This window comes from Columba livia, chromosome 4, assembly GCF_036013475.1.
Source record: "Columba livia isolate bColLiv1 breed racing homer chromosome 4, bColLiv1.pat.W.v2, whole genome shotgun sequence".
NCBI classification, from domain to species: Eukaryota; Metazoa; Chordata; class Aves; order Columbiformes; family Columbidae; genus Columba; species Columba livia.
In genome coordinates, this window is record NC_088605.1 from 57,768,889 (window position 1) to 57,792,560 (window position 23,672).

The following is a 23,672-nucleotide window of genomic DNA, read 5'->3' on the forward strand; positions in this document are numbered from 1 at the left end:
GCAAAATGGCTGGAACACTTTCCAGCAGCTAACCCAACCAAAGCCAAGCAGCCAAAAGACTACACAAAGGGCTGATGCACAAAATCGGCAGTGAAATACTCTTAACAGAATACCGACATTCAAACAATTCCCTTCTGATGGAAAAAATACTACAAGGCAGGGAGGTATTCATTTTGAGAGAGACGTCTAAACTTTTCCATGGAAGGAGTCCAGACTCACCTCTTTATTTTACAAACAGAAAGAAAGCAGCAGGCAGATGAGGCCAGATCGCATTTGAGATCCTCCCGTGCCATGAACGTCTCTCAGCAAAACCTCCCAGAACTCGGTGCCGCCTGCAATTGTGCTCACCTGGAATTTAGCTCCAGACAGCTCCGCAGCCTGCTGGATGTTCCAGTAAACGGCAGAGCAGCTCTTTCCTCCTACAGCTAATGGATGTGGAAATCTCACAGAAACTTTACTAAGTGGCTGGCATACTTCAGCATTACTGCATCCATTCTAATCTTGCTTGGTTAAGAAATCTTTCTCTCTAGAGTACTCATGTACCTCCTAGACTGAGTTTAGTAGGGTTACAAACCTGCACTAATCATAAACGTCTAAGCTCAGCATATCTTCATTTCTAATTGTTCCTCTTCCAAGACTGTATCTTTATCTGGTTTGTTACAAATCTACTAAGAAGTGAACAAGACAAAGTTTTAATCAAATGTAAGCAGTAACAACATGTTTTATTCAAATCAGTAAAGAGGACCCACTAGTTTTGGAATAAAGGTACTTAAAGTACTACAGCTTACGTGAATATAAAAGATCAAAGAGAGGAAAATAAACCAAGCAGTAAAAAAAAAAAAAAAAATAATAATAAAAATATATATTTTTTTTCTAAAAGTTTGAAATAGACCCACACAGGGATTTTGAAGTCCTCAAAACAACTGTTACTAGTTTGGCAAAACAAGATTCTCTTACAAAATTAAAAGCCTACTTCTGTTACATAAACTGTATAAAACTGTTCAATCATTAAAGAGCACTCTGTACAATTTTGTCTTGAAATACATAGAGCTGCAGCCTTCAAACTGCAGCACTTAATCATTTTGTCCTCTTCACAGGTAAAAGAATTAACCAGCTGCACAATTGTTTTTGGGGAAAAGGAAGAGGCAAAACTAGTCAGAATTAACAAGATGAAGCCACTATAAAAATGAAATGCACAGCAAAACTCAGACCTCAGTTTAAACTAACAAGCTATGTTTACAATATATTCTACATTTCAGTTGTCATTTTCCCTTCCCACTCCCACCTCCCCCCATTCAAATATTCCTAGTTCATTTATGGTCTAAATCTAATTTCTAAACTTTCAAATACACCGTACATACATTTAGCAAAAAACATACCTAACATTCTTACAGCAGTATGGTCAGGACACGATTTCAAAGATTATTACACAGTTATTGAGATTAAACCATATGACTGTTTTCTTTTTTCTTTTAAAGAGAACAGCAACCATCAACGCAGACAAACGGTTTTAAAACGTACTGAAGAGAGCCTGAGAAGAAAGCAGGCTTCACCAACATCGGCTCTTAGCCGCACAGGACACGGGGGAAAACAGTGAGTGCTGAACGAGCTCCCTGCCAGCGGCACGAAGAGCCTTCGGGAAGTCGGGCTGACAGGTTGTGGTTTTGGCTCGGTTGTCCTCGTTGCACCAGGCCCTGCAAATCAACTTCGCAACAGTACATTACAATGTAAACTAAAATTCTTGATATCAACAGTATGTCAAAGGGGTTTTGCGGTTTCGTTTGTTTTTTTCTGAATCCAACAGTTGGTCACAGAAGTCAAGTATTTTCATGGCTCTTATTCAGCTGTTGCCAGTTCAAGGGGGAAAATAAAAGTGTGTGTCTGACTCATACGTCCTTCAAGTACATGCAAGGCTCAATTGTTTCCAAAATGCAGGAGCTTGGGACCTTTTAAGACACTGAAGAAATAGGATTATGAGGAGAGCCCATCTGAGTAAGTACTTTATCCAGCCACTGAAGGGGACCATGAAGATGTATCTCTATCCAGCATGGAGTGCTCGTTACATCTTGGCGATGATATTCAGCTCCCCATCCCTGGAAACAGAATCATGAGTGGGAAAAGAAAGAAAGAAAAAAAAAAAAAAAAAACCACTTTATTTTATAACATCAAATAAGTGAGAAGCATACTTCAATCATCTTAGCAAAACAATCCAGCTTTCAATGGTGCTTATCAGCAGGGTAGTGTGACACCCTTGATGCACCAACTATTAGCACATTTCAACAAACAAATGTGAAGTAAAACAAAATAATTTGGAGGAAGCATCATTTTTAGATCTCCTGGAACAGAAGTCTTTAAATCCTCAAAGACATAACTTGTGGCAGTGCTAAATTTCCCCATACCTCACTATCAGCTGCATGATGTCACAGTAAAGCCTCTGAAAGGGGGGATAATAAAGTCTTCTCTGCCAAGACCAAAAATAGAATAAACTGGGCAAAATGCTGCCAAACAGATCAGCAATTTTAAAAAAAATGAGCTCACAGACTGACATTATGGAGTGAGGGTGAGGCATCTGTCTGACAAGAACCAAAGCATCGTTTGCAGGATGGGTACAATAAACCGAGCAGTAAATGAGAACCATCCCTCTTTGGAGAAAGAGGCCACGGTCATCCCCCAGCAGGCTGCTTCTCAAATTAAGACAAGATTGCCTTTGTTTGAGCTCGTACCCAATTCAGTTACAGTAACTACCAAAGACATAAGCAGACATTTAAATGGCATTCAAAATCCTTTTGTACATGAGCCACTTCTGGGTAGGTTTTGGAGACAAGACTAAGGCAGCTGCAGGTACAGTTTGCTCTGGTCTATGTTAACCCCTAATGAAGGGATTGCCCAGCTCCCAGTACAGGTGGCAGCAGCTCCAAACACTATGTAGTACAACATCCAATATGCAAGAGGTCCCATGCAACCCCTCAGGCAACACTGCTGTACAACTCTATAGGATGCAGAGCTATAAACAACCTATTCCATCTTAGGAACTCCTGTCCTAACACATCTAGGAGTTTCTATCCTCCTATCAAAAAGAGCACTTCAGCCTGTTACCATCTTCACTGGACTGCTTTCGTATATGTGACCAGCCCTTTTATACCAGTACATATGTTGATATTCATAGCCACGTCACAAATCTTGACCTAGCGTGCACCCCTAGAACAGAAAGGTATGTCTATCATTCCAAATGATTACCGCAGTTCCTAATTTGGGAGCTGCTGGTCAAGACAGATTTAGAGGGTCATGCTATCTACACTCTCACAGCCACTATAATGACTTACACTGCAGCCCCAGCTCACCTTTCCAAAAATGCCACCAGGAACAGAAACATGAAGTTCAGCTGGGCCTCTTACAGAGCAGGAGATGGGATGGACCATAACAATGGGCAAAAAAAAGGGCAAAAGCTGATGCTACGTAATGAATTGGTGGCTTTTTCAAATAATTATAGATACAAACACACAATCTATACACAGATTATATACAAGAATTGAACTGAAACACTAAATTTACAAGAGGGAATTCAATGAAATCAGAATAGTTAATAGACATGACGGAAATGCTTCACAAGTGACTAGAAACTTATGTGAAGAAACACCTTCCGCAAGTCACCTCACATTTTCCAAGTATGTGCATCAGTTGAATTTTTCTCCACAAAGGCAACTTTGTTTCATTAAGATCTGTTTTACACTTATTGAACACTATTTCCTAAATTCAGCAGCTATTTATAGGTCAAGAGAGGGAGACAATGGACCATTCAAAATCATCATATTAAAAAAAGAATTACTTACAAAATAATCTCAAGCAAATTTTCACATACCTTTACAAAACTCATTCGGAGAGTACACATCTTAGTAAGCTCATACACTGTCTCAAATCCATGGTTCACTGACTGAGCCAAAAGCTGAGCAAACTCTTGATTATTGAAAATCTTCAAACTGCAGCCACTGGGGATTTTGCAGACTGTGGTGGGATGGAACCCATGATGGTAGTTGCAGTTCCGACTTTGCACAAAAATACTGCTGTCGCTAAGACATTCCGCATACACTTCCCCACCAACGTAATAGAGATGAACACCTGTGAGGAGAAGGTTGACAAAGACATTAGATGAATTCATACTGTGTATCTGTTGTTCATGCTCTGTCTCCAGAGAGATGTTTCTGCTTAAAGAGATAAACACTAATTGCATGCCAGACCATCATGTGTCTGTTTTCATACTGGATTTTTACTTTTTGGTTTCCTCAGCAGGTGATTTGAAAGGAAGGTGTGTATGTTTGTATACAGAAAGGAAACTGGTAATTGTCGCAAATTCAACAACAATAAACTAGCAAGCACTGCAGTAATTTAGATGCAGTACATTGGACGGCTTGACCACCTGAACTTTTTTCTCATTATATTTATGTAAAACAATAACTGGGAACAGAAGAGTAGAGAGCAGAAACCTACTGCATGAGTTGTAGATACTAAAGCAGCCCGAAGCTGGATTCTCTGGAAAAGTCCTGAATGCTATTTTGGGTAGCATGAGTCTTTCAGTTTGCTTTAATTCCAGAGAGCTGGAAAAAGAAAATGGCCTTTATATTCCTCAGATGTATCTATCAAATGAGAATACACACAAATTTTACAGTCCTTTCCCCTTCTACTGCCTGCTCCCTCACCTGCCACTGATGGCAGCAAGCCCCAAAAGAGTGAACCTTTGTGGAGATTTTCTACCAGTAGAATTCAATTCCAAAAGCTTTGAGAAAGCAAGAAAATTTGCCATTTGTGTTTAAAAATTGATTAGTTTCTGTTTAATACTAACACTTCCCCACAATATCATGAGTCAGAGAACTGAACACACAGAATCTAAAAACTAAACTGAAGTTCAGTCAGAAAGCCTTCACTGTGCCCAGTCACGTAGGATTTTGGTGCTGACTATGTATGTACCTGTGTGGGCACACATATACCCCACATGGTATGCAAAACCATTTATGACTATACCTCCAACTTTGGGGTTTACCCCTCCTTCCTCAACGGCTAATAGTTCTACATCAACACAAATTGTACACAGTTATTAAAGACCATCCTCGTCTCTCTCACTCTGTTTTGGTACACACGCAGTTAAGTGCTTCGGCAGAACTCTGCTTGCAGCTGGGTTCCTTTTAACAGGAAGATGAATGAGGTGTTAAATAAATATCCTGATACTTGGTAAGATGGATGGGGAGGAAAAGAAGGAAGAAGTATTAGGACTTGAGTGGCACAGCACAGGTGTTGTGTACTGCTGAGAGCTGCACATAGAGAAAAGCTCTCCAGAAGGCTCAAACTTGAAGGCCTGACAGTTCTCTTCTGTTTTGATTCTTTCCTCCTTTAAGGAGGAGGAAGATACTTCATTAATTGACACTTACTTACAACATACACCCCATATGCTTGGGCATGCTGAACCCTCAACTGTGACAGAAAATTTAGAATTCACTAATAACGTGAACACCTAAAAAATGTGTCTGGCAGGAATGTCCCGTTGCAGGGAGCAATGTCAGTTTTTCCTGTCATCTGCATTATAGGCAAGGTCTCAGAAAAAGAGGACTGTATCAAGTCAGACATAAACCAGAAGCTTTTCTCTGTTGCAGGACATTGTCACAGCCATAGACAAGAAGCACAAATTTCCCACTGAAAGGATCACCAGCCTGTGAAAAATGGATTTGAAAAAGTGTTTTGGCATGTTCCCTCTCTAAATACATGTTAGGATAGCTAATTTATGTTGAAACTAAGGCTAGCTAAAAATTAGGTGCAAAGACTGTGATTTAGATTTCCATACACATCAATAATCAGGATAAATCAAGACATTTGATTAGACAAATTACCTTAACCTCTCATTCTAATTAAGATTATGATAGCCTTCAGCAATTAAAAACTGATTAAGGGTAAAAGCTTCCTGTAATTATACACCAGGTAAAAACAATAATTTGCTTACAAGATCTGGCCAGAAAATTATATATTTACCAATACAAACACTTATCCTGTGTACTTGGGATGACCAGTCTGCTCTCGAGGCAAGTGGCCCAGGTTGTCACATCTAGGGGAAACTCCCCCACAAAAAACGGATGCAAAGATCCTGAACTCACCTTTGCCAATATGCCGCCTGGTGTTCTCAATGGTGGAGTTCCGGTTCACGTTTGAGAGTAGCCCTAGGCAAAACCTGTTCTTGTTGTTTGAAGGATCTGTGAAGCCATCCACCAGGATGCTGGTGGAAGAAGCGTGGAACGCCTCCCCGACACGGTTGTTCAGCTCATAGTAGACAATGGAGCACCAGTGCTTTGGCTCTTCGTAAGCAACTGCCTGAACATCTGTAAGGCAACAGTGGGAACGTTACAATCTAACGGCACCGGAACAGAGGCTTCGCGTGTAAAGACTGAGGTACTAGAGACAGTGCAGAGGAGGTGACAAAGCTGGTGAGAGGCCTGGAGCACAAGTCTGATGAGGAGCGGTTGAGGGAACTGGGGCTGTTCAGCCTGGAGAAGAGGAGGCTGAGGGGAGGCCTTATTGCTGTCTACAACTACCTGAAAGGAGGTTATAGCATGGAGGATGTTGGTCTCTTCTCCCAAGCAGCAAGTGATAGGACAAGAGAAAATGGCCTCATGTTGTGCCAGGGGACGTTTAGATTGGATATTAGGAAAAAAATATTCACAGAAAGGGTTGTCAGGCATTGGAACAGGCTGCCCAGGGAAGTGGTGGAGTCACCATCCCTGGAGGTGTTTAAAAAGGTGTACAGATGAGGTTCTTAAGGACATGGTTGAGTGCTAGAGTTAGGTTAGGTTATGGTTGGACTCTTATGACCCTGAGGGTCTCTTCCAAACGAAATGATTCTGTGATTCATAAACCTGCAAATTTTGGCTGAAGATCACTGGAAGATGAGCCACAAAAGCAATTGCAGCTAAACGATGGCTCTTCTCTCTCCAGTTATTTTTCAACTTTTCACAGCCACAGACATAGGACAGAATAATTTCACCTCAACTTCACTTGCACAAGACTCACAAGAGACACAAGTTTAGGACTAGATATCCACAGAGAAGTGCAGGAAGCCCCCCAGCACACACCAAGCAGCGCCCCAGTATCCCTGCCTCATGTTCCACACCACACTATGGCATGGGCCCTGACAGCAGGGAAACACTGCAGTTACACAGCTCAGCCTTCCTTCCAATTTAACCAATGAACTTCTACTTCAGTTCACTTTACCCAGCAACCAAACTACAAGTCACCTCTGTGCTGACTGCAAAGTTGCGTAGTGACAGGGAAAAACAACATCGCTCAGTCACACAAGAGACCATTTATAATTTTGGGTACCAAGAAGCACAGCAAGGTAACTTAAATATACAGTCAACACATCAATCTTTTGGCATTCACAGCATCCACTGATCTTTCTCCTGGGCTTCGTGGGGGAAGAGTAGGAGACTTCAAAAACTAAGAGAAGGTGACACTTGTCTGCAGAACATGCATGAGGCGCATCTTCAGTGTGAATATACTGCTTGGGATCGGAGGCTGAACAAAGGGATGACATGCAGGATCCTAAGAATTATACTGGACTGAAGAGCAGATAAGGCGGAAGATATTATTTAAATGAGAGCGTTTTATTTATCAAGTGCTACCAAATGCAAAATCTGAAACTGTTCATCACTAACAGAATTACATGTTGAGTAATAGCAAAGATTTCTTAGAACATGGTTCTCCAGACTCTGGTAACAAGCAGCTTCTCTGCAGCAGCTCCTGACTGGAACTGGGAATTGTGCAGAACGTCAATAGGCAATTCCTGGTTGACCACTTCTACCCATCAAGCTCTAGAAACACACAGAAGTTCTGCGGTAACACTTGTGACTCTACGCGGGGCACAATTTTTGCAGATGACGCCAGAGGTCTTCACCAAAGAGAGTTTCCCAGTGGGTGTTCAACAACCGTACAGGCTTCTTCAGATGTCTCCACCCCGTGTGTATTCTTTCAAGTTCCAAATACAGCTACAAATTACTAAACTGCCTGCAAATAAAAGGAGGCTAGCAAAGGGATGTGGTTGCTTCATGGGGTTTCTTTTAAATGAAGGAGACTCTTTCACTGCTAAGCCTAGCAGAGTTAGGCCTGCTGCTAAGATACCAGCTTTGCAGATTTAAGCTCCAACTACAGGCCAAAGTGCTACAATGAAAATCACACTGATATTACAGGAAAACTTGTTTCTCTGGCCAGAGGTTTCCTTCTCCCAGCCCCTCCTTTCTTTACTGAAATCAGCCAACTAAGACCAGTGTTCATATTTACCTTTTTTCACAGATCATATTCCTATGAGTTTTCTGACATGTGCAAAATGAAAAATGAAAAGTTCCCCGCTGACCAGCAACACATAGCAGATACAAAGGGTGGCAAATAACGAAAAGCAGGATAACAAATCCTTTTTCACTGGGCAAAACATCCAAACATTTCTACTGCTGACCGATAACTTGCTTAAAACACCGGTAAAAAGGAGCTGATCTTTCCTCATACCCTAGCATGTTCTATCCTTTCATGTCACTGTAAAAAAAAAAAAAAAAAAAAAAATATATATATATATATATATACACACACACACACACACACACACACACATATATATATAAAAATAAAAATCAGTCGATTATTACTAAGAGGTTACTACATTTTACATTCCCATGAAGATGCCAGCAATTATCAAAGCTGCAGCTTTGCCCCAGTTCTCAAAGTCAGGAAGAAATCTTGCCAGCTGGCCATTCTTACAGAATGAATCATATCTCCCTCGCACAGATCTCATACGAACTTCCTTACATTTGCTTTAAGTCATGCAGAGCAGGTGCGTTTAGTCTCTCTATTCCCAGCATGGGCCAACAATGGAAATTACCCAACTTCATTGACAGGATGCAGCTTGTTAAACCAAATCTCTTAAGACTAACAAATCACTGTGAAGAACACGCTCCTAAAAAGTTCGCAAAAATGCCGCAGTAAGTTCACAGTAAAAACACTTATTTTACAACCTGCAGCAGATTTTTTTTAGTACGCTTACTGCATAAATATATGAATTACAAACACATGAAGGCACACAGAACTGTCTTTTGTTTGTTTTTTAAATGAAGGGACAGAGATGAAAATCCATTGTACTAAACCACTAGGAAGGAAAAATACTAATAGATACAATTTTTATTTTTAAAAGATTGACTATTAAAAGCAAGAAAAAATATGTAAGACATTTTCTCTTTATCAACTGTCCCGTAAGAGAAGAATTCTACAGTACTCATGTATTCTGTGAGAGGGACAAACAGGCAAAGATCTGCAGTTAGGCATGAATGTACTTTGGGCCAGTAAGGACCATACACACACAATGAGTGGACTGGATCAGCGAAAAGTGGAAATGCCACAGATGGGGCTTATCACATGCAAAACTCATTCCACGTAGATAGTAAATAGCACACAAGCTATCCAAATTGTTCTAAGAGGGCAAATATACTTCCTGAAACCAGACATTAAGCTTAGCAACAAAACAAGTACAAACCCCAAACAATGGTTAAATTGTTCATATGCTTGTGATCTTGATAATCACTGTGGCACAGCATCCAGCTTGCTGCTCTTTCTTGGCAAGAGCCACAACTGTGTAAGCTGATGTGCTCTCTAAAGGGGCTATTTCTCACAATGTGATGAATGCACTAAATCCTTTACTCAGCAGTCACGGCTGGCTGCAAAGACTTTAAAAAGCAATGTGTAAAAAGATGTCTCTGTCACAGGACATAAAGCAATGGGTTGTTTTTTTTTTTAAATACAGATTTTTAAAGTCTGTAGCAATTCCACACCTCTGGCAGACAGATCTGAATTCTGAACCAAATACTATCGCTGCACAACTCAAAGATGGAACGAACATGGGGAGAGAGGGCGGGACAACACAAAATACAAAAAAACCCAAAATGCCCTTATCACCAGGAGAAGAGTAAACTACCAAAAGCTGAACCTTAGAATTCAGGAGAAAAAACATAATGACAAAAGATAGTTTTATGAAATGTACCACCTCAGAGGAAAAAATGCAGATATTCCAGTTGCCTGTGTAAAATGTCTCTGCACATTTACATAACTGACAGTATTAGCATCCATCCTCCAACCAAGCCTGTCATCCACCATTCAGTAGCCTTTATATAACGGTAACTGCACAGTTCCAATAAATCAATGTAAACATAAATGAGAAAGAGTTCCTCTCCATGCACACATGTAATTTCAGCATCACATGCAGCAATGTGCAGTTTCATAGGAATTCTTTCTGTTCAGTGATTAGAGGAAGTTCCAGACACAAAACATTAAATTACTTTGGTTGTGAGTAAAAAAGTAAAAAAAACCCATATATTTTACATTTTAAGAGAGTCATGTGACAGCTTCTTGTCATAAATAAATATTTACATTTATATTTTTTTATCTCCAGATTTACTGTTTCGTCCTTTACAACAACAGAAAAAAATTACACAACTGGTTTTTTTTTTTCTTTTCTGCAGCTAAAAATCTCCATAAACAACATACATCCAATATTAAAACTCAATTAATAAAAGCCAGTTCTGAAAGTTCTTTATTCTTCAGAAGTGAAGCAGAAGAAGGAAGTGTTTTTTACCTCCTCTGTGTATGTCAGGGGGAATGGCGGGTGCCATCATGTTGGTATCCATCGGCTGGGAGGTATCATGTGTCATCGGATCTTCTGGAGGCAGGTATGCAGGAGGGGGTGTATCAGCTAAACATAGAAAAGGCAGAGATACACGAGTCCTTTCCGCTCTTCAAAGTACATATACATACCCAACATAAACAGTTTTAGCCTGGAAATGCTACCAGCCTGACTAAGCTACAAACATCCACCCACCAGAAATCTGAGAAAGCAATCACAGATCTCGAATCAGGAAAGCAAAGAATTACCGTGCATATTAAGCACAACTGCAATAAAACCAAGGCACTTCCCCCACCATCAAGCCACAAAAAAAGCTCAGCGATGCTTATAGCCCATTTTTTTTGCAGGCTGGAAGTGCCATATGGACACTAAAGGCACAAAGAGTTCTCGGGACCAAGCCAGAAGTAAATGTTGGACATGGTAAATGTGGACAGGAACTGGAGCCGAAAACTTTAGGTTCAAATTTTGCTGTTTCCAACGTGATTCTATCAGCAAAGTACACAAACATCCCGGATATATTCAGGACTTTATTATTGCCCTTGTGAAGTACATTGCTAATTCCCGTACTTGGATACCTCAGTTGGAGGCGAGAGCAGAAGAGAAAGACAGATGACAAGAGGACTGCATTAAAAGCTTAACAGCCTGCGCAGGAGGTTAAGTCTCATACTTTGCTAAGCCTTAAATGTTAGTCTGTGTGCAAACATGATGTTAGTGATGTACAGATAACAAAAGAAAATTGTAAACCCACAGGCAACAAATTAGCCAATATTTAGAAAGTTTTCAAGATCTCCAGATAACTGCCTTGCTCCTTTTTTTTTTTGTATTTTCCAAAAGTCAGCCTCCTTCCCCATTAGTGACACACAGACAACTGTCCAGGGCTAAGCATCAAGGATATCAGTATCCTGACCTCTCCGCTAATTCAATTTCTTCGCTGCAGCTGCTGACTTGTCTTTACAGGCATGCGGACAGAACAGACCCCTCAAAGATCAAGTGAACTTCCACAAGGCAGTGTGCAGAAAGACCTTGTTAGAGAAGCTTTTATCTCTGTTGGAACAGCCCCAACCACACTGACAATATTTAAATGAAAAAAAAAAAACCAAAACAAAACCAAAAAAACCTACCTAACCCAAACCAACCCAACAAACAAAAACACAACTAAAAAAATGCCACACTACTGAAGGAAAGGCAGCTGGTTTTGTGGCAACTTCTCACATTTTTTAGAAAAGCCAATACAAACTTTCTTTCCTCTGCAAATTCAGCAGTCTTCACTCGCAAGAGAAAAATTTTTAAGAGAAACAACCATCATCATCAGCAATCTGTGGATGTTAATTCCACGTAACAGGAAATGCATTCTCAGAAGTCTGCCACACTGTTTACACACACCATCCCCCTCAGCCCCTGAAGAAAACATGCAAACAGAACATCAGTGAGCATCTGGATGGAGTCCTTCTAGCATTTAGATAAAGAAAACTGCCACAGACTGTTTCTGTGGTATATTTATCCACCTGTCTGTACAGACTGAAAAAAAAAACCCCAAACAAGACAGCGTCACAGAATTTTCTACGGACAGTAGTCAACAAAGAAATGCTGTTACTTCTTGGACTTTAGGAAGCAAAACGGCCTTAAGATTTCTTTTCAGGGCCTTAAGGAACTATTTTTCTGTTGAAGTATGTTTGTTTCTTGAAATAACATCATTAAGTGAAGAAATTTTATCAAGTAGCAGTAGCATGATCCCCTTGAGAAACATCCTTCTGCAGAAGTAAAGCCTTGTGTTGAATTTGCGATGATCTCTTTCCTAAGCAAGGATGATCTGTAGCATTACACTTCTCACGCATCAACCATTATGCTTTGTGGGCTAAACCGCTGAACCAGTCCCTAAACCATTTTGAATCCCTCCCTCCACCCCAGGAGAGTTTTACACTAATGTTTTCAACTGTGTTTGAAAGCAGCAAAATATTAAAACCCTCAATTTTGTTACTAGACAAAGCAATTACATAGGCTTTATGACCTTACATCTCTCAGCTCGCTATCGAACACATGTTGGCTGATAATTTGGTATTGATAAGCAAACAAATTGTGATATTGCGAACAGAAGTTGAGCCTACCTGGCATCTGGAAAGGACTTCCTGGGTCTGAGCTGGCGGGAGAATGCGGGTAGGTGCTGCTGCTGCTTCCAGGCGAGTTTGGGTAGCTGCTCTTGGGGGAGTGGGGGAACGGGTGACTATTGGGTTGCTGAAAAGAGTCCGGGAAAGTCGCGTTGTGCGGCATGTGGGGCTCGTTCTGTCCCAGGTTGCGGAACTGGGCCAAGAGGCTGTGCTGAGGGTTGTACTCGCTGTGCCTGGGGACCAGCACCGGAGGAAGGACTGGAAAGGGAGAAAGAGGGAAAAAGACACAGCGTTAGAGACTCGGTTCTGAAGGACCAGACTACACAGGGGAAAAAACAAATAAAAAAAACCATATTCTTCCTCCTCTAGGGCAAATTCACATCTGTCTTACAAACAAGGCAATCAAATCTCAGAGTGCATGCCTAAGCAAGAACTCTTCTCCTTGTCTCTGGTTACTGCATAGCCTGAATCCACAGCCATCGTGGTAGCTATCTGGTTTGCCAGATGGAAGCTTGTTTTCATGGGGGGGTGGGGAAGAAGAGCCAAGAACAAACCACAATTCTGCATTTTAGTTTTATTTGCACAAAGAAATTATGGAAAGTAGGTGCATTACAATGCTGACATACAGTTCATGTTGCTACACTTGTGATTCTGCTAATCACAAGCAACCCAAAACCTTGCTAATAAGGACAGTTGTTATTTTTTTTCTCTGAAGATAGTACTAATACTACACAAGTCTTGAACTCAGCCTGGTCCTAACAGCTGTAATTTTATTTTTATCCTGGACTATGTTCTTACAAGGTAGTATTAAAACTGTTACTAACTCTTCAAGCCAGTTTACAAAATGTGCAACTTAAAAAAAATTACATAGTTCAAATAAAAACAAATGAGCACCAATTGAGCTCCAACCATATGCTACTATGGGATCAGAGAAACACACATCAGAATCTACCAGTCTCACTACACTCCCAAGGCTGCCTCACCAAGGTGGGAAAAAGGGTCTCTTTTTAACTGAGGATTTGAATGTGATAGCAAATATAGTAAGATAAAAGAATTAACTGTTTTTTTTCCAGGGCCTCTGTTTCTATCTTTTACTAAAATCCAAGGTACTCAAAGGATTAAAAACTACTCATGTTATAGATTGACATTTCTGGGTGATGGGGTGAAGAGGTGAGGCAAGAGCAGGCAGAGAGAGATCCATACACAAAGAAGTGGAAGGGAAATAAAGAAGTGATTCCCCTCTACATCTGCCCCCCTCCAGCACCTCTATTTCCCAGCTCCATGGCCAAGCATGACTGGAGGAACCCCCCTGGAGACAGCCTGCACCCTGGGAGGGTGCAAAAAGCACAAAGAATGGTGTCAGCAAGCCAGGCTATCATTCCCTCTCCCCAAGACTCCTGCCCTGTCCCCAGAATCTGGTGAGCACACAGGATAAAAACAGAAGTGTGTACACATGACAACGCTATCTAGACTTAACTCTATCACTCAGATTAAGAAAGGTGTTTTGGACACAGCGGCTTCACCAAAAGGCCGAATCACAAACTAATTGCAAAAAAAATAAAAAAACCCCACATGTTATTGCCAAGACAAACATGTTCTTCCAAGACACTGGGGCACCTTCACTCTCCCAGCACTTGGCTTCTACAGAAGCATTTAGATACATAAGTGGGCATCCTGGAGCCTGAGAGTGCAAGGACACCGCCCAACGCATAGACCAGACCTGAGGTCTAGGTCCATGTTTTAAATGGATACAAAAGGATGCCACACACAAAACTCACTCCCTTTTCCTAGAACAAGCCACAGATTTACTGGGTGGGGTGGGAAGAGAAAGCAGGTCTCCCCTCTCTCTTTTTTGGTATATGAATAAGAGATAAAAATTAAGCCATGAGATTTTTTGCCTGCTAGTGACATGAATGCACAAAAAGTTTAATCCAGAAATCTTCTTTGACCACACACTAAAAAAAAAAAATCCCCTCACTACTGAAATTAAGGCTGCCCCTTAGTAAGAAATAGGTTTGAAAGATTTAATCTGATGTCCTAGTTTCTTAGAGAAGCCTCACTGTGATTCCAACAGATCTCAAATATTTGAGACAGGTGTCACTCCTAAGTAGATTTGTTTGGATGTGAAAATTTTAACAGACTGAACTTCACAAGTAATATACAAATTTCCTAGTTAAGGCATTTTCTGAAATAAAACACATCCACCTGCCATTCTGAGGAAGCTCTCTGTTGCAAAACAACCCAGGAGAAGCTTTATTTCCCTCATCTGTGCAAACTGTCCCTTGCCTCTAAGACAACTATTCTACCAAGTCACTGGAAAAAGCCATTAAAAGTTACTCAACATTCAGGTGGACATCACAAATCCCCTCACTCACAACACTGAAAATATCAAACCAAATCTCTCTGATTATTAGCATCCCGCAGAAATAAGCTTGCTCTGTTAAACCTTGCAGTTCTTTTGAGGTCAAGCAATATCTAACTGTCATAGTCAACATCTGCTGGGACAATAAATTACCACTGAAAAAAGTAACAATGAGATAATGTGTTAAAAAGTATTTTCCCTTTCCTGTCTTTATGACTCTTCCTTACTTTTCTGAGCACTAAAAACACAGCTTTCCTATCTCTTCCTTTCCTACGGACGAAGGTCAAACCATTAACTCTTCTGAAGTTAATTTGTGCAGAAAGTACATCACTCACCTTTCCCATCATCTACCTCACATTAAACAATGACACACATGACACCACAGGAAGCTACACAATTTATAGTACTTTAAAATAGCAGAACAGGATGTCTTCTGTATGTTTTCTGTAATTAAAATAAAGTAGTCCCAGATTTTTCCCAAGGTGTGTGTATATATATATCTGCATGTTTGCTCCTGTTGGGCAGAATTGGTGGAGTTTAGAAGGCCTCAATATAAGAACACATATCCTTTTCCATATCCAACTCCTCATGCAAATCTATCCTTTTTGTCCAACTACTGCTTCACCTCAAATAATTAAATGCCAAATTCTTCAAAATACACACGGCAATAGGGGGGAAGGGGAAGGAGAATACAATGGGTATTGATACAGCACAAACAGTCTCACAAATATCATTGCAGAACTTTGAGCACTGCCTGTAATTCACACAGAGGAGGAGAAGCCCTAAAAGCCACATCAGGTGACACAGAGTCTACAAAGCTCCAATTAGCCCAACTCCAAGACATCCTCTCACTGCCACAACCTGATCTTTCTGCAGTTCATGGGCTTTTTTGCAGGCTAGCTGCTCCCACCAGAGTCACAGAGGAGTCAATCTGAAGGCTGCTCACTCAGCAGTGAAGATGTGAGAAGCGACCAGACCCTTGTCAAGCATGGAAGGATGCCAGGCGTTCAAAACGTGAAGGGGGGAGACACAGCCCTCCTGCTCCCCTTGCCCCTGTGTACAGCACTGAGCCCCTGCTCCCATTGCAGACCTCAGCCATATGGAATAACAAATCACCGAGGCTGAGTACAGCAGGGGAGGAGGCTGATCTCAGTTGCAGCTGCCAGCCCCAGGAAGAGGTATAACCGAGGGGGAGAAAGCATGAGAGAGTTATTCTGTGCTAAGCCAGCACACCTGTTGCTAGAAAATAACCAAGGCACGCACATCTTTGTTGGGTGGATCTCTGCACGATGCTGCTCTGACAGTTTGCAGACAGAATTTCCCCCTTCCTCTTTGCATTCCCCTCTGCTGAAGAAGGTATTAAAAAAAAAAAAATAAAAAGTTATAATTGTTTTCATTCAGTGGGGATGCATATATCCAAAGGAAATGTACCATTAAACACACTGTTTTCTTCTTAAAAAGCTACTGCAACAGATTGGAGAATTGAACCTCATTAAATGGCTAAAACCAGTTAATGGAATGGAACCACAAGTCATCTGACAGCTTGATTTCTGTACTTTCCAAAAGACCAGATTAAAAGGTTTTATGGGCTAAACCGTGGGTAAGTTTTGCTCCAGGGTTTTGGATCAATGTGGACCTGGGGTTTAGAGCTAATACATGACTAGCAGCAGTAATGCTACTAGTAATGGCTGAAGAGGAAGACAGACCACCTGGAAGCCAGACTGGGTATGTTTGGGGAACTGCAGCTAAGAAAAGATTCTCTATCTGTCAAGAAAGCCTGGGAACTGGGTAGCTTGTTTTTACCATGCAAATAATACCCAGAGTATGCCTGCACTGAACAAGTGGAGCTATATTAAAGAAATTACATCTACAGGGCTATTTCACCCACAAGGCTATTTCATCTAAGAGCCAAGAATGCAAAAAAAATAGAGGACAGACCAAAGACAACTGGGCTGTTCAGATAAATGTTTTAACTAACCACACCAAGAAAGAAATGCTTTTATGAAAATGCAACAGTGGCCTTTGAAGAAAGCTACTGATCTCTACCTCTTTGTATCTCCAGCATGTCATCCTGTTCAGAAAACTAACAGGTGTGCTGTCCTAGAGTAAATATTTTATTGATTTTTTTGTTTTGCTCTGTTTTCATGTTCTAGAGATAATTATATTAGCAATCACAGAAAATCTCCAATTTATTATTACAACCTTTTTTTTTAAAAAAAAAGTTTCTCTATTAAAAAAACCCTACCCTAATCCAAGCCAAAAGATCTGCTGTACTTTCAAAGTAGCATATTTTCTATGCAGATGGGTTTCAGTTATCTTACACAAGCCCTATGACAAGCCCTAGTTTCCCTCAAGGGCTCATTTTTTTCCCCTTCATATTTTACACACAGATTTCAGTAGGTATCTCTCTTTCCATGTCTGGAAACGGAAAGATCAAGTAATGAAATATAACGAAGGGTCACATATAAGAAAGCAGACTTCGATTATCTTTCCTTGCCAATGTAGATTTTACTTCTCCTCTGAGCTTTATAAAATAAAAATAAAGAAAAATATGAGCAACTGCTGCTGCACATTCAACCATTCTGCTCTTAAAAATCATGACCTGGCTGACGTATTTTCTGTAGAAGGGTTTGTACAGGCTTATACCACAACAGGGCCCTCAGCCCTAATGAAGACCTGCAGCACTATCATTAGCCGGTGCACTTTAATTTCCAAGCACTATACAGCTGTATTTTCATACGAATTTCTGCAAAGCCACTTATGTTTTACTGGAAGAACAGAACCATAGGCTGTGAAGGAGGGAAATCCTCACACATTTGTCTGTGCTATCCGGAAACGGGTAAGAAAGACTGGGGCAGGGGGAAGAACTTGTGGCTTGTACTCCACGCTCTAGACAGAAAACCCTGCAAATACAAGGTTGTAATAGAGAGTTAGAAAAACAAAACAACAACAGAAAACCCCAAACAAACATAGCGGTGGTGCTAAACTAACAAATATGAGCCTTTCTAAGGCTCCCGGCTGAATTTCGTGGCGCTGAGGCCGGGGCAGCTGCAGTGGGCTGTGGCGTCCTAGGGAGCAGCCCAGTCCCACATGGAGTGCAGAGCCGGGACCTGAACGTGCTCGGCTTCGCTCGCTGTCTGCAGCATTAAAGAGTCGCTGAAGCGTGTCGGCTGCCAGGGCCTGCCAAGACCTTGCTTGTAAACAATAAAACACCAAGTGGAAGAGGTTTAATGTCATTAGGTTTTCTCACGTTGACTAAAACAAGACCTAGCAAAACTGAATATTCTTTGACCAGAGGACAAGTTCCCACATACAAAGATGCTTACATGGCTACACTTAGGATAGAGTTTACCCTTGGATTAAAAATAATAATAATAATAATAATAATAATAATAATAATAATAATAATAGTGTTGTGGCAAAAGCAACTCTCTGAGGATGTAGCTACTTTATGTTGTTCCAATACCACCTGGGTTGAGCAAGGCTGTGCTTCAGGCTGTGGTAGCATGGCTTTAGTTGCCTGTTTTCTCAAAAGCAGAAATGACAGCCTTTTAGACTTTTGCTACAAACCTGTTTGTTGTAATTGCAAGTGAAAAGGCTCAGTAACAGCTATTCAGCAGCCTTTTTTGGGTGACACACAGACAAACATGCCAGACTTTCTATTCCAGAAGAAAGCTCAGAGCTGTCTTGTTTTCTCAACTCTTAATTTTATCCTGCAGTTTCAACAGACCCCACAGCTTGACTTGCCATTTTACATAGTTACAAATGAAGACTGTATTAAAAAAAAAAAAATAAAAAATAAAGAGAGAGAAAAGAAAAAGAAGAAGAAAAAAAAAAAAGGACAAACAAGTTGTTGGTTTCCTGACTTCACTTTTATGTCAGATATCTGAGTCTGAGTGCATTTGTCAAGTAATATTAGTACGCTTCCTACATTAAAATATTCAGCTCACATTAGATTTTTATTTGCAGATGCTCTGATAAGTTAACATTTTGATTAAACTGACATTCATCAATAATACTACAATAATACAATACTAACTGTATGCACATTAGCATACAAGGAGTTCTTGTAAGCGGATTTGGGCGAAGAAGCAGTCCTGACACAGGAGGAAGTTGGGAGTGCGATAGTGCATATTAGCTCAGACATTTACACAGAGCAGAGAGTTCACATTACCTGTAGGAAAGCCACAGTCACCATCCTACTGAGTAGGTTAAAACTTGGAAGTCTGGTCTTTTATGTTAGAAGAAACATCCGAATCTAGTTAATTTTAAAGGAAAAAAAAAAAAAAAAAAGGAAACAAACATCCTTCTTGACAACTCATATCCCTTTATTGCAGCTTGTTTTTCTGACACACAGTGAGCTTACACAAGGAAAACCCTGCTGTGAGACCATTCCCTCCATTCTGCCTCCCTACTTCAATTCTTCTCCCCCCAATTGGTTCTGGTGGGGAATTTTACAATCAAATTCCGCAAAACTGAAACGAAGAAAGTCCTATACTGCTCGCCAAGCAAACTGACAGTTGCTGGCTATTTTGGGGAACCACCCTATAATTGTGTCCACCTGTTGCAGCACACTATTTTTAAAGTCATACACCACAGCAGCGTTACACAGCAATACGGCAAAACTTCTCAGCGATGACACTCTGCTTCATTGCCCCCCACCTGCAGAGGTGCAGAAAGCCTGTCAGGGAAATGGAGCAGCAACAACAATTTTTCTAACCTGGTTCTACATGTTAATTCCAAAGGGACGCAGCAGTTTTCTGCTCTGTTACGTCCACTGGAGCAGCTTCCATTTCTCCTTAGCTCCCCCACCCCTCTCCCCTTCCTTCCCCCAGACCTGGTGCTGTGGGAGTCGCACCAGCAGCTGCATCCCTGGGCTCCCCTTGGCCTGGACCATCAAAGCTTCTCCATCTGGCCGGAAACTGAGGCCAAGGTTCCCACACGGACCACAGTTCTCTCAGGTGCTGAGGTGCAGGAGATATCAAGCAAGTCCCAGGACCCCAAAAAGCCCAGCCACGGCAAGCTCATGGGCCCAAAGAGACTGGCTGCTTACTCCCAGCTTTTCTCTGCTGGCTCCAAATTTGATCTAGACAGACTCAGGGACAACCCGCCAATTTGAGGGTCCCAGGAGGTACATGTGAACGCGGTGGCTTGCCGAAAGCGAGGGCTTGCGTCAGCAATCCGACAGACAAGCTGCCACAACAGGCTGCAGCAAGTTGGAAGCACAGGGGAAGTACACCGTGACAGATTTTCCTCTTCTCAATTTACCCTGTCTAGAAACAGTTTAGGAATATTACTCTTGCATCCAGTGATTCTAGGCTGGTTGGGTACAGAGGGATGAGACAAGTACGACTAACACACCAATTCATTTTTCTGTAAAGTACCTAGAAAGAGAGTGCACAAGCACGAGTGACCACAGGCACAACCATACAAATATGAATAACCAAACATCTGTGTGATTTCAAACGGCATTAGAAAGCTCCTTCAAACATGCTTTATTTTCCTTTCATCGAGGACCAGAGCTGCAGCACTGCATAACAGAGAATTCAAGGAGCATTTACTTCCAGGACCACATGAGTCCAGACCTGCCTTATCCAGGATTTCCATCATTTCAAGTTTCTTTCTGTAGCTCTGGTGCCTGCAGTAGGTGTGCAGCCTTGCAGAGATTCACTTTGATCTCCTCTGCTGTTTGCTCTAAGACAAATATGAAAACAATAAGGTTAATTCACAAGCAAGGAGTCCATGCTGGGAGCAAAACCAGTACAACACAGCTATCGTTCTCCACAGAGCCTGGGGGCTGTCTATTCTTATGGCAAAAAGCAGCTGTACATTTAGGCAAAATGATTCTTGCCAAAGACAAACTTGCTGGAGCACACATCCACTTTGCATTCATGGTTACAATGCAAAGAAATGTCACGATCTTTAGGTTGAATTCAACTGTCAACAGGTTATTTGTCCCCATCACGAAAAAGCAGCTGCTGCTCATCCCACAGTTTGGGTGCGACATGGGCACCATCAGCTTCATAAGGTCCCTTGATGTAGAGCAGACTGCAGCCGGCTCTCCAGAGAAGAGAAGCCTGACAGTGGAAAAATGAACCAGCCCTTTTTATCTACGCTTTACTTGGTAACTGTGAAAACCTGAAGCAGTGTAGTTATCTCTGCCTCCAAGTGGTTGTGCTGATGGGCTGATCCATGCAACCAGAATATTTCAGATGACAGCTTGGCTGCTTCTGGACCGACCGGTTTTAGCACCCCCTGGCACTGCATGCTTCAAGCACAGCAGAGCATCTGTAAGCACCTCCAGAAATGAATATTGAAAAGTTAACAATTGCATCTCCCAAGGCAAGTTTAAGCTCACTCAGATCAATGAAAAGCAGGTTTCTCCCAAGCCTGAGGAGGCATCAACAGATTCTGGCCACTCTCAGGAGACCGGCACTCAGTTGTGGTGGGGGCATGGGTGTGTATGTCTGTAACCATTTACACAAACACGCCACACTCTCAACCACTCACACACACAAAGCATAAAAGCAAAGTTAACTCATTCATTTGCCTCCCTTGTAACATATTATAAACTCAAATCCTCTTTAACTTAGAAGGTTGATCAGCAAGGATGTTCAGTAGAGGCAAATGAACACAATTCTGCATCAGGAAGAACCAAGAGCTCTTTCACACATTCACTGGTACTTCAAGAAAATGAAATACTCAGTTTCTCCATCTTCCTTCCCTCCCTTTAGCTAAGGCAAAAGAACTGAACCTCCTCCCCTAATGACACACAAAAGGTGTGATTTAATATTATTTTTTTAATAGCAGTGTCAGTTTAAGTGCCTCCTCATCCTTCCTGCTCTCTATACCATTCCTTTTGTTTTACTGTAAGAGCAAACAGGATCCAAGCTTAAAAAATTTATTTATTTATTTATTTGTTTATTTTCTTCCTAAATTCTGGATACCATCTCTCACCTGATTCCATTTATACAACTGAGGACAGAGGCTATATCTCTACAGAAGCCAAAGGAATAAAAGAAGGGGAGGAAGTATCTCAGGAGGGACTTCCAAATGTCATTTCACACATTCTCCAGCAAAACCTGAGAGGTCATTTGCAGCGTTTTCAGAGACAGCTGAGGAACATCATGTTTGCTTTTTCTTCACAGCCTCTCCATACGCTCTACACCTGGTTATTTCTCAGGTCTTGATCATACTAAAGGATAGTCTCAAACCAGGTGCGAGCTTGATTTCCAGATATCTCTAACCTAAAAAATAAAACTGAGGAGAAAAAGCAGATTTGGCAAAGTGAGCGCACCAGTTCAGCTGAACATGCCAGTTTTTAAAAGGCATCAAATTCAGATCCTGACCTTCTTAAGTAAAAGCTTTGCTTTGCCTTGCCAAGGGAGAAATAATTCTGCACACAACAAACATATAAAACAGCAGCAGTGAGCTACTGCAACACATCTTGAGGAGATATTTTTTCCTCGCAGTCAAGTACAAGGCCATATTCCCATCCTCAGCAACAGAACAGCTCCTACTTTCTCCTCTTGCTTCCCACCACCTCCACTCCTTCCCATGTGTCGTCCGTGGGGCTGCACTGGCACAGATGTTCCCACAGCTGCACAGCGAGCCCCAGCACCGCTTCGATCAGCCTGGAAGATAACACAGCAGGGGAGGGGGAAAGCGACTGTGATCTGGTTCAGCAGGAGGCCACGCAAACAGCTGTGCTGGAACAACACAGCAAGCAGGACCTGGCCAGAGGCCTCGCCACAGATCATGTCCCACGGCCTGGGGAGCAGATACAAGGCTGATCAAGTGTCACGCCATCCTGTTTGAGACTGCTGATGGCTTTCTGCCTCCTCTCCTCTGCTAACAACTGGCTCCTATCTAGCCTGACTAACAGATAAAACTGTTGTTTGGATGCACGTGTAGCTTTGTAGCTGGCAGATGCACCACAGCATGCCAATTCTAACGTCTTCCAAGCTTCTGAAGCTAAACAGCAAGGACGGAATAAGGTATCAAAGTAGAAAATCCACGCATCCCTCTGGCACCGTGACAACTGAGACATATCCGTAACACTGATTTCCCAACATGGACCACTACCTGATTTCATGTATTTAGGATTTACCACTAATCTGCTCTTCAAAACTTACACAACACTCAAATAAACTACACAACAACCAGCAGAACATATATCTATAATCCCATGCACATACGGTATGCTTCAGCTCTCCAGTAACTGGATCTGCACAAAGCAGTTAAATACAGACTACACTGGCAGGCAGGGCCAGAATTCCATAACGTACCTTGTGCATAAAACGCACATAGTACACAATCAGAGTTTCCAAATTTGTTTTGTCACGAGTAAGTACATTTGTAACACTTTTGGCTGCAATGATAGCCTTGGAAAGACAAATTTTGATATCTGCTCAAATCTGTAGTTGGAAACAGTGACTCATGCATGAATTCCCACTACCTATTCATCTCAAAACGTAAGCACTTATGCAGCAATAATGGTGGTTTAATG

At 41.6% G+C, this 23,672-nt stretch overlaps 1 protein-coding gene across 6 annotated transcripts in view; it reads right to left on the bottom strand.

Moving 5' to 3' along the window:
• Positions 1-690: 690 nt before the first annotated feature.
• The window catches only part of SMAD1 (SMAD family member 1), a 110,449-nt gene continuing 87,467 nt past the window's right edge, over positions 691-23,672 (bottom strand). For all 6 annotated transcript variants that reach the window (XM_065061938.1, XM_065061939.1, XM_005499868.3 and 3 more), the window contains 5 exons: positions 12,802-13,059; positions 10,649-10,765; positions 6,138-6,359; positions 3,860-4,116; positions 691-2,093 (listed from right to left, as the gene is read on the bottom strand). In XM_065061938.1, the coding sequence (XP_064918010.1) occupies positions 1,950-2,093; positions 3,860-4,116; positions 6,138-6,359; positions 10,649-10,765; positions 12,802-13,059 (998 nt within the window). In that variant the 3' untranslated portion in view covers positions 691-1,949. The remainder of the gene's footprint in view (positions 2,094-3,859; positions 4,117-6,137; positions 6,360-10,648; positions 10,766-12,801; positions 13,060-23,672) is intronic.